At 44.8% G+C, this 12,576-nt stretch overlaps 1 protein-coding gene across 2 annotated transcripts in view; it reads right to left on the minus strand.

Moving 5' to 3' along the window:
- Window positions 1–12,576, minus strand: part of PTPN11 (protein tyrosine phosphatase non-receptor type 11) — a 56,669-nt gene that overhangs the window by 17,721 nt on the left and 26,372 nt on the right. For both annotated transcript variants that reach the window (XM_069960757.1, XM_069960756.1), the window contains exons 5-6: window positions 11,944–12,060; window positions 11,684–11,797 (exon numbers count right to left, since the gene is read on the minus strand). In XM_069960757.1, the coding sequence (XP_069816858.1) occupies window positions 11,684–11,797; window positions 11,944–12,060 (231 nt within the window). The remainder of the gene's footprint in view (window positions 1–11,683; window positions 11,798–11,943; window positions 12,061–12,576) is intronic.

Here is a 12,576-nt window from a genome sequence, read left to right on the forward strand (position 1 = left end):
GTGCGGTATAGCTGTTCTTTTGCAACAACTTGATTCACTGTCACATGCTGTCATTTGCTGAGTTATGTTTGTATGCTTTAACATTTTGGTCAACTGTCTGTACCCACACCTGTCTTTTAATAAAGCGTTTGAATACAAAAGAAAAAAAAAAATCTCCAGTCTTCCATTACTTATCAGCTGTTGTATGCCCTGCAGAAAGTGGCGTATTATTTTCAGGCTGACACGGATGGATGGGTGGACAACCCCTTTAAATACATTAGAAAGCTGCATTCTGGCTTGTATGGGCATCCCACATAGACGTCATCTGAGGACTGGCATACCTGACCACCTATGGGAGCCGTATCATCACATACACTCTGTAAGGGCCCTTCACACTGAGTAAAATGAGTGGAACATGTGGCGTTGGCTCCGCTCGAAATCGCATCTGCCTCACTGTCTCAATGTCTTCCGCGCTACCAAGGAAGTGGTGTATGCTCTCCAGTCTGACACAGTGCTCTCTGCTGCCACCTCTGTCTAAGTCAGGAACTGTCAAGAGCAGGAGAGGTTTTCTATGGGGATTTGCTGCTGCTCTGGACAGTTCTTGATCGGCTAATTCTGACAAGTGGATTCTGGCTATATTTCCTGATCGCAGCGTCTGAGCAGTGAGATACGCTGCGATCAATAACTTCTGACATGCCCAATGGCATCAGTTTTAATGAGAGGTACTGTTTAAATAACTCTAAAAATCAGTCCTGTTCATCAAAGTGACCGTGTATGCTATACTCCAATGCTTTAATATACAGTGGTTTCTTGGTTTAAGAGTAACTTGGATTGAGAGCGTTTTGCAAGAAGAGCTCAGGGTTTTTCAAAATTGTAACTTGGTTTAAGAGTTCCCTGTACTGGGTGGAAGGGGGTGTGGGGGAGGGTCATGGTCTGCATAGTGGGGGCTACAGCCCTATACTCTGACCCAGGAAGTCTCCCTCACCTTCCAAATCATAGCAGATCCACTTTCTTTTTACTTCATGCTCCCTGCAGTCTCTGTCAGCCCTCTGGGTTTCCAATCCTCTCCATTCCTGCTAAAAATGTGCCTGCACTCACACTCAGCTATACACACTGCTGCTATAATGTGCCTGCACTCACACTCAGCCATTCACACTGCTGTATAGAGAAGTTTCTGTCACTATCCTCCTGCACAGCTCTGTGATTCTCACTTCCTAATTGGTCCATGCTGAGCACACACCCCCTTCCCTATTGCTGTCATGTGATCGCACAGACCTCTGACAGCAGCCCTGCTTCTCTATTCTAGCCTGTATACTACGCTCCTGCATTATGGGGATCTGCAGTTCCATCCTGTATGTACAAGCTGCTGCTGTGTTATCAGGGTTATGCAGTTACTATACATTATACACCACATGCTGCTATACTGTACAGTAACTTATATATCACATATCCAGCTGCAGTGTTATCAGGGTTATGCAGTTACTATACATTATACACCACATGCTGCTATACTGTACAGTAACTTATATATCACATATCCAGCTGCTGCTGTGTTATCAGGGTTATACAGTTACTATACATTATACACCACATGCTGATTGCTATCATGTATAGTAACATATCACATATCCAGCTGCTGCTGTGTTATCAGGGTTATACAGTTACTATACATTATACACCACATGCTGCTATACTGTACAGTAACTTATATATCACATATCCAGCTGCTGCAGTGTTATCAGGGTTATACAGTTACTATACATTATACACCACATGCTGATTGCTATACTGTACAGTAACTTATATATCACATATCCAGCTGCTGTGTTATCAGGGTTATACAGTTACTATACATTATATACCACATGCTGCTATACTGTACAGTAACTTATATATCACATATCCAGCTGCTGTGTTATCAGGGTTATACAGTTACTATACATTATACACCACATGCTGCTATACTGTACAGTAACTTATATATCACATATCCAGCTGCTGTGTTATCAGGGTTATACAGTTACTATACATTATATACCACATGCTGCTATACTGTACAGTAACTTATATATCACATATCCAGCTGCTGCTGTGTTATCAGGGTTATACAGTTACTATACATTATATACCACATGCTGCTATACTGTACAGTAACTTATATATCACATATCCAGCTGCTGTGTTATCAGGGTTATACAGTTACTATACATTATATACCACATGCTGCTATACTGTACAGTAACTTATATATCACATATCCAGTTGCTGCTGTGTTATCAGGGTTATACAGTTACTATACATTATACACCACATGCTGCTATACTGTACAGTAACTTATATATCACATATCCAGCTGCAGTGTTATCAGGGTTATACAGTTACTATACATTATACACCACATGCTGATTGCTATACTGTACAGTAACTTATATATCACATATCCAGCTGCTGTGTTATCAGGGTTATACAGTTACTATACATTATTCACCACATGCTGATTGCTATACTGTACAGTAACTTATATATCACATATCCAGCTGCTGTGTTATCAGGGTTATGCAGTTACTATACATTATACACCACATGCTGCTATACTGTACAGTAACTTATATATCACATATCCAGCTGCTGCTGTGTTATCAGGGTTATACAGTTACTATACATTATATACCACATGCTGATTGCTATACTGTACAGCAGGCATGTCCAAAGTCCGGCCGGAGGGCCATTTGCGGCCCGCGTTCCGAACTTTTATGGCCCCCCAGGTATCCAGCTTGCTATTATCTGCCTGTGTTATAAAGCATATAGCATGTAGCATGTAAAATGGTCGGCCCTCGCACATGTTCACTTCATCAAATTTGGCACTCTTCGAAAAAAGTTTGGACATGCCTGCTGTACAGTAACTTATATATCACATATCCAGCTGCTGTGTTATCAGGGTTATACAGTTACTATACATTATACACCACATGCTGATTGCTATACTGTACAGTAACTTATATATCACATATCCAGCTGCTGTGTTATCAGGGTTATACAGTTACTATACATTATTCACCACATGCTGATTGCTATACTGTACAGTAACTTATATATCACATATCCAGCTGCCGTGTTATCAGGGTTATACAGTTACTATACATTATATACCACATGCTGCTATACTGTACAGAAACTTATATATCACATATTCAGCTGCTTCTAAATGTTTGTTTCATCTGTTTTACATGTTATTCTGAATTTAAAAAATAATTATTTTTGGGGTGTGGAACCAATTCTCTGCATATCACTGATTTCTTTTGGGAAAATTTGCTTTGGTTTAAGAGTGAATTTGGATTACAAGTGCGGCCCCGGAACGAATTATGCTCGTAATCCAAGGCACCACTGAAATCTAAACAGTAATCTGTCAGCGCTTGCTATATTATATCAGAGCTGGAGACATGAGCAGAAAAGAGAGATAAAATTAATGGAACCTGATGGCTGTTCGCCAAGTTATAAAATCATGTTTTTCTTCCAAGCTTGTGTGTGTCATAAAGGACGTGCTGAGATACAGCATGCACACCTCTTCCCTGCCTGCTTGGCTTCAAGCTCTGAGCCTTGTCCATCCATCACACAGCACAGGGAGGAGGTGTGCATGCTGCATCACTATGGCACATGGAAGGAAAACAGGATTTTATAACTTTGCAAACAACCAACAGCTAAAAGACAGGTGTCATTGGTTTTATTCACCCTATAAGCTTTGAGCCAGATACAGAGCTGACAAATTTCCATTTAACTAACCTGAACGTAGCCCAGGGCATAAAAAAACCCCGAAGCTGGCCATCGATAGAGCTAATGACTGTGTCCATAATCATTTAGTTTCAGTGGATGGAAGTTAGTGGGAAGTATCCGGAGTTTAACCCTCGTCCCAGCAGCTGCCTATGGGCTTTAGCTCTTTTATTAAAGGGGTTGTCCAGCGAAAAATCAACTGGTGTCAGAAAATTGTATACATTTGTAATTTACTTCTATTTTAGCTGCTGTATGTCCTGCAGGAAGTGTTGTTTATTTACATTCAGAAACAGTGCTCTCTGCTGACATCTCTGGCAGAGTCAGGAACTGTCCAGAGCAGGAGAGGTTTTCCATGGAGATTTGCTACAGCTCTGGACAGTTCTTGCCTCGGACAGAGGTGGCAGCAGAGAGCACTGTGTAAGACTGGAAAGTATACACCACTTCCTGCAGGACATACAGCAGCTGATAAGTATGGTAAGACTTGAGATTTTTAAATAGAAATAAATTACAAATCTATATAACTTTCTGACACCAGTAGATTTGAAAGAAAAAAAAGTTTTCGCTGGACAACCCCTTTAAATACATTAGAAAGCTGCATTCTGGCTTGTATGGGCATTCCACATAGACATCATCTGAGGACTGGCATACCTGACCACCTATGGGAGCCGTATCATCACATACACTCTGTAAGGGCCCTTCACACTGAGTAAAATGAGTGGAACACGTGGCGTTGGCTCCGCTCGAAATCGCATCTGCCTCACTGTCTCAATGTCATGTCTTCTGCGCTACCAAGGAAGAGGTATATTCTTTCCAGTCTGACACAGTGCTCTCTGCTGCCACCTCTGTCCATGTCAGGAACTGTCCAGAGCAGGAGAGGTTTTCTATGGTTAATTGCTACTGCTCTGGACAGTTCCTGATATGGACAGAGGTGGCAGCAGAGAGCACTGTGTCAGACTGGAGAGAATACGCCACTTCCTGCAGCACATACAGCAGCTGATAAGTGCTGAAAGACTGGAGATTTTTAAATATAAGTAATTGACAAATCTATATAACTTTCTGACACCAGTTGATTTTAAAACAAAAACAAAAATTCGCTGGAGTGCCCCTTTATCATTGATGCTACAGTCTTTGATAGTGTACTGCACACTACTTTATAGGGAACCAGAGAGGACCAGCAGCACAGTTACTATGCAGAGTTAGCTGCATGTTACAAACTTTTAGTTTGATAATCAGATGTCCCTTTAAATATTTGTTTTGCATCCAGAAAGCATACTTTTAGGGGCGCATAGTTTCATCTTTATTGGATCCTTTTTTATATCTGCAAAAATTCTTCTATATATGATGGAGAGCGAATGAACACGGATAAAATACTGGTCAAAACAGAGGATTCCTCTTCACGATATAACAATGCAATTACTCTGCGTCCCCTATGACATTTATGAGAAATTCCTGACTGCGGATCAGCGACTTACGATGAACGCTGCAATTTTTATTTTTACGATACTGAACTCTGCCTGAATCCATGCAAGAAAAGATCCTGTGGACACAACCATTTACTAGCATAGGGTCAGTGTGCATACTGCATTGTGCTGATAACAGACTAGGATACCATGCAGATGTTAAAGGGGTATTCCACTCAAACATAACCTTTGATATGTTGCTTCCCATGATGAGACTAACAATTCCTTCCATACTTGTTTTTACCTATTCAGTCTCCTTCCCCCAGTTCTCAGCTGCTGATTTCTGCTTAAGGCTACAAACCCACTCGCTGCAGATCCCGGCCCTATACTTTTAATGGCAGACAAACACGCAGCAGGGATGGACATCCCTGCTGCGAGTTTGTCTGCAGCCCACCCCATTAACCCCCCGGACGCCGGAGCTGATACTTCACCTGATCCCGGCTCCGGCGGTTCCCGATGTCTTCAGCAAGCCGGAGCGGGGACCAGGTGAAGTATATGCTCCAGCCAGCCGCCCGCAGCCCCTTTAACACCTCCCGCAGCACCGATCGCACGCCCCCCCCAATCCCCCCCCCCCCCCCCCCCCGCAGCACCAATCACTCGCACGCCCCCTGCAGCCCCGATCGCCCCCTCCCCGATGGGGGCTGCAGGGGGGCGATCGAGCGTCCAGGGCTGCAGGGGTGTGATTGGGGGGGGCGGTGCTGCAGGGGGCGATCGGGCGGCCGGGGCTGCGGGCGGCTGGCTGGAGCATATACTTCACCTGGTCACAGCTCCGGCTTGCTGAAGACATCGTGGCTGCTGGGCTGGACTCTCTGCTGCCCCCTGGCTGCTGGGCTGGATTCTCTGTCGTCCCCCCCTGGCTGCTGGGCTGGATTCTCTGTCGCCCCCTGGCTGCTGGGCTGGACTCTCTGTCGCCCCCTGGCTGCTGGGCTGGACTCTCTGTCGCCCCCTGGCTGCTGGGCTGGATTCTCTGTCGCCCCCTGGCTGCTGGGCTGGATTCTCTGTCGCCCCCTGGCTGCTGGGCTGGACTCTCTGCGATCGGTGCTGCGGGAGGTGTTAAAGGGGCTGCGGGCGGCTGGCTGGAGCATATACTTCACCTGGTCCCCGCTCCGGCTTGCTGAAGACATCGGGAACCGCCGGAGCCGGGATCAGGTGAATTATCAGCTCCGGCGGGGTTAATGGGGTGGGCTGCAGACAAACTCGCAGCAGGGATGTCCATCCCTGCTGCGTGTTTGCCTGCCATTAAAAGTATAAGGCCGGGATCTGCAGTGAGTCTCGCTGCAAATACGCAGCAAGGGGACTCGCTGCAGACCCGCCAAGTGGGTTTGTAGCCTAAGGGTAACTTCACACGTACTGGATCCTCAGCGGATTTCACGCTTCGAGTCTTCAGCGAAATCCGCTGTGGATCCTGGTAGTGTGAAGATCTATGGGGTTACATACCCGCAGCGGAATTTTTATTCCAATGCGAATATGTAATCCGGCCCCTTTAACCCCTTGCATTCTGCGCCCTGCAGCCCCCCAGCCCGGAGAATACATTACCTGCTTAGCGCCGCAACTGTGTATGAGTCTCCCAGCTCCACTCGCTCCCCATCAGCCAATCAGTACACGGCAGCACTGACTGTCTGATGAAGAGCGAGGGGAGCCTTACATGCAGCCACGTCGCAGGTAATGTATGCTCCGGGCCAGGGGCCGGGTCACATACTGCAGCGGAATGAAAATTCAAACTCGCAGCCTGAAATCCGCTGCGGATCCGGTACATGTGAAGCTACCTAAGACACAAAAATCTGTGTGTAAGCTTTTCGCTCTGTCTACCCCTCCTCCCCCCTCCCTTGAGATGGCTGATGTAAACAAGCCCCTGGCAGGCTTTATCTGCAACTTTGTAGCTTCATTGTAATGCTGGGAGGACTAATCACAGCGAGTTCATCAGCAACTTGACCTCAGATTAACCCTACCAGCATTTCAAAAAAGCTACAATGTTGCAGATACAGTCTGGGACTTGTTTACATCAGCTGTCTCAGAAGGGAGGGGGGAGGAGGGGGAGAGAGAGAAAAGCTCACACACAGATTTTTGTGTCTTCAGAAGAATGCAGCAGCTGAGAACTGGGGGAAGGAGACTGAATAGATAATAACAAGTATGGAAGGAATTGTTAGTCTCACCATTGGCAGCAAGATAATAAAAGTTATGTTTGAGTGGAATACCCCTTTAACATTGATGTGGATTAGCCCTTAAAGCTCAAAGGCTGTTCTCGCCTCTCTCATTCTTTTATAGGCTCATAAACAAGTGTGCGGTGTTCTTTTTACTAACTAATTACAGTTTTCTCTCCAGTAACCGGCTTCCCCTCCTGCTACAATGAAGCCCTTTGCATAGAGTCATTCGGCGACCTCCCCGCATCCCATATATTTACCTTCAGTGGAATGTATAATTAATAGGAATTAGTGGCGCTTACGAGCCAGGCAAAGTGATGTCTGGCCCATCTGTTTGTAATTGTTAATTGTGAATTAAAGAGATTCCTGGTCATTTAGGTCTGCAGCCTTTTCACTCCAAAAGTTCTCATTATGCAGCACTTTCCCTTCCGTCAGACACTGCAGCACGAGAACATGGGCAATGCGGCTCTTACCGACAGACTGCTGCACTGCCACAGTGATAGAAAGAGCTGGAAGAAAATACTACGCAATGGATTATCAATATCTATATAGTATCGGATCCGGTGATAATAACTAGCGAAAGCTTCATCACCAAATTAACTAGAAATTCTGCCTGAACGTGGACGACATGTACTGAGATGTGCAATGAGCCGGATCCACGCATTTCTATGCATACGTTGCCCCCTTTAGTTTGAGGCTATGTTCACACAACTTATTTTTTATGACGAGAACGGCCATAGTTTACAATTAAAACAACGTCCATTCTTGTCATAGTGAAATGTGTTGCATTGAAGTCAACAAAAACAACGGCCGCTCTTTACACAGTGCATTGTTTGTTACGGCTATGGAAAGTAATTGACATGTCCTTTCTGCATTGATTTCAGTGCAGTTGTCAGTGCAACAATGGCCGTTGTCTATTCCATGTGTGAACATAGCCTTACAGTGGTCTGCGCTGAAATGGCAGCAAGGCTGTAGGAGTCAGGGTTTTCTTTCCCCCCCCCAATGACTTTAATAAGGAAAGAAAATCTGCAATACTGTAAACTACATGGGAAAGGGAAAAAATCAATGTACGGTCTTACCAAGCAGTAACAGTCTCTTTACGTCAATGTTCAGAAGCCTGATCGAACGGGGATGGTTGTTTAACTGTCAATGAACTTGATGGGATACATCAACCCCTGCAGTCTATAAAATGGGGTTTTCCAGGGAATATTTTATACATTTAGAACAGGGGTGTCCAACTTAAATACACAATGGGCCAAAATTAAAAAATTGGACAAAGTCGCGAGCCAACCTTGATAATTATTGAAGCGTGAATCCTGGCATTGTCAGAGCAGCGCGTGGTATTCCTGCCACTATCAATGGTGCGCGCCTCCCAGAATTGTGATAAATGACATAAATTGCTATGACACGATTAAACCCCATCCCATGTAATAGCCAACCCCCCCCCCCAATATTGCCCCATGTAGTAGTCAAGCCAACCAAAATTGCCCCACATATTAGCCAGCCCCCCACGTGTCCCATATAGTAGCCAGCCCCCCACGTGTCTTATATAGTAGCCAGCCCCCCACGTGTCTTATATAGTAGCCAGCCCTCCCCCATAGTCTCTTACATAGTAGCCAGCCCTCCCCCATAGTCTCTTATATAGTAGCCAGCCCTCCCCCATAGTCTCTTATATAGTAGCCAGCCCTCCTCCATAGTCTCTTATATAGTAGCCAGCCCTCCCCCATAGTCTCTTATATAGTAGCCAGCCCTCCCCCATAGTCTCTTATATAGTAGCCAGCCCTCCCCCATAGTCTCTTATATAGTAGCCAGCCCTCCCCCATAGTCTCTTATATAGTAGCCAGCCCTCCCCCATAGTCTCTTATATAGTAGCCAGCCCTCCCCCATAGTCTCTTATATAGTAGCCAGCCCTCCCCCATAGTCTCTTATATAGTAGCCAGCCCTCCCCCATAGTCTCTTATATAGTAGCCAGCCCTCCCCCATAGTCTCTTATATAGTAGCCAGCCCTCCCCCATAGTCTCTTATATAGTAGCCAGCCCTCCCCCATAGTCTCTTATATAGTAGCCAGCCCTCCCCCATAGTCTCTTATATAGTAGCCAGCCCTCCCCCATAGTCTCTTATATAGTAGCCAGCCCTCCCCCATAGTCTCTTATATAGTAGCCAGCCCTCCCCCATAGTCTCTTATATAGTAGCCAGCCCTCCCCCATAGTCTCTTATATAGTAGCCAGCCCTCCCCCATAGTCTCTTATATAGTAGCCAGCCCTCCCCCATAGTCTCTTATATAGTAGCCAGCCCTCCCCCATAGTCTCTTATATAGTAGCCAGCCCTCCCCCATAGTCTCTTATATAGTAGCCAGCCCTCCCCCATAGTCTCTTATATAGTAGCCAGCCCTCCCCCATAGTCTCTTATATAGTAGCCAGCCCTCCCCCATAGTCTCTTATATAGTAGCCAGCCCTCCCCCATAGTCTCTTATATAGTAGCCAGCCCTCCCCCATAGTCTCTTATATAGTAGCCAGCCCTCCGCCATAGTCCCTTATATAGTAGCCAGCCCTCCCCCATAGTCTCTTATATAGTAGCCAGCCCTCCCCCATAGTCTCTTATATAGTAGCCAGCCCTCCCCAATAGTCTCTTGTAGTAGCCAACCCTCCCCCATAGTCTCATATATAGTAACCAGCCCTCCCCAATAGTCTTATATAGTAGCCAGCCCTCCCCCATAGTCTCTTGCAGTAGCCAGCCCTCCCCAGTAGTCTCATATAGTAGCCAGCCCTCCCCAGTAGTTTCTTGTAGTAGCCAACCCTCCCCCATAGTCTCATATAGTAGCCAGCCCTCCCCATAGTCTCTTATATAGAAGCCTGCCCTCCCCCATAGTCTCTTATATAGAAGCCATCCCTCCCCAGTAGTCTCATATAGTAGCCAGCCTTCCCCAGTAGTCTCATATAGTAGCCAGCCCTCCCCAATAGTCTCTTGTAGTAGCCAACCCTCCCCCATAGTCTCTTATATAGTAGCCAGCCCTTCCAAGTAGTCTCATATAGCAGCCAGCCCTCCCCCACAGTCTCATATAATAGCCATGGCGGGCCAGATGTAATTTAAGCTTTGAATTGCCTGGCGGGCCAAAAATAATGGCACCGGGGACCAGAGTTTCACCACTTTTGTCTCCAGTTTAGGTGCAGCTTTTGTAACTCAGTGAATGGAGCTTAACTGCAAACCACACCTGACCTGGAGACAAGAGCGGTGCTGTCTCTGGGAGAAAGTGGCCATGTTTTAGTAGCACTGGAGAACACCTTTAATGTTTTTTAGGCAACAAAGAGATTCCCCTATTGGCAGGTAAATTTCCATAGCATTCTCAGTGTGTCAGAGATATATACAGTATGTTGCCAGGATACAGAGGCATACGTTTCAAAGATTAAAAAAAAACCAAAAAAAAAAAAAACCTGTCCTTATAACTTACAGAATCTAAATTAGCAGGGGATGTGACATAAAGCAAGTCTGCAATTTACAGCATGAGAACTAAAAAAAAAACCTTTATATAAAAAACCTGCTTTATATCACATCCCCTGCTGATTTAAGATTTTGAAAGTTATAATGACAGCGAAAGATTAAAAAAAAAAAAAACTTATACTGTCTGGTTCCAAACAAATCAAAAAGGACATTCTTCTAAAATATATAAATAAAGGAAAAAACAAGATACGGACGGCTCGTGTGATACCACAGGGAGGAAAGAGATGTGAGAAGGTGAAAAGAAGCTCACCTATCTACCCCTCTGGTTTTATGCATATCACCCCTTGACCACGGGGGGTCCCACATGTCCTGGTGTCAGGTCCAACTCAGTCGAAAAACTGGATAAAACGGGTGGGATGAACACACTGATGGACTGCCAAGCTTACTGTACTACTGCAATGGGTTACTCCCAACAGGGGCCCGTGGAGATAATCAAATAGAAAACAGCAAAACAAGAAGAGGAATGTGGCACTCTAGGTCAGCGCTATCCAAAAAGAGGTGATCAAAAACATCCAAAGGTTATTGTAAAAGCACAAAAATATGACGCGATTCAGGGGTCTATAACCCCTTCATCAGATACAGAAACAGTGTATGCTCTGATGAAGGGGTATAGACCCCCGAAACACGTCATATTTTTGTGCTTTTACACTAACCTTTGGATGTTTTTGATCACCTCTTTTTGGATGGCGCTGACTTTGAGTATAACATTCCTCTTTTGTGTTTTGCTGTTTTCTATTCACCAGCACAGTTAAAGTCTAAAAATCACTCTGTCAGGTGAAATGGACACTTGTATAATCCTAGCATTAGAAATAGATGAGGAAGTCTATTCATCCATACCTCAAACTCTTCCCAAAAGCCTTGCTTGAACTTATCAGCCGTTTCGGCAGGTTTACTCAGCTCCTTCACTCGACTCTCGATTTCTGCTGCATTTATACGCGTTGTATTCAGAGGCTGAAATGAAGCAACACCAATAGGTCACTAGAGATTTAGGAGAGATTGTAGTTGAAGATATAACATGAGTTACACATGTGACTCTCTCTACAAGCAGGTCCACCCATCTACCCGTCCACATTCATCCAGGTATGTTGCTTAGTCACCTGTTTAAGTTGCAGAACGGTTCCGAGGGTTTCAACCATTGGGTTCTTCTTATAATGTTCTACCAGATCTGTCAAAGAATCAAATTTCTCTCCACCGCCGACATCGTATTTGAGATCCTAGAAAAATAAACAAACAACAATAACAACTGTGACAGTGACTTGTCAGATCCAGAATATTATAGGCACCCTTGGGACCATACATGTACAGGACAACTGGAAGGTTTAAAGGTGTACCCCAGAGAAAGTCTTTCAAATCAACTGGTTTCAGAAAGTTATATAGATTTGTAATTTGCTTCTATTTAAAAATCCCCAGTCTTACAGTACTTATCAGCTGCTGTATGTCCTGCAGGAAGTAGTGTATTCTTTCCAGTCTAACACAGTGCTCTCTGCTGCCACCTCTGTCCATGTCAGGAACTGTTTAGAGTAACGGGATGTTGCAAACTTTTTCTTCCTCTAAGTTTGATAACCAAATCTATATAACTTTCTGAAACCAGTTGATTTGAAAGAAAAAGATTTTCACCAGAGTTCCCCTTTAATAATAAATTATAAGAATACAGAAAATAGCAAGTTAAATGTGAAATTCATGAAACCGTACTTAAAGTGTATCTGTCCCTCTATGTATCATTTCAGGAT

This window comes from Dendropsophus ebraccatus, chromosome 3, assembly GCF_027789765.1.
Source record: "Dendropsophus ebraccatus isolate aDenEbr1 chromosome 3, aDenEbr1.pat, whole genome shotgun sequence".
NCBI lineage: Eukaryota > Metazoa > Chordata > Amphibia > Anura > Hylidae > Dendropsophus > Dendropsophus ebraccatus.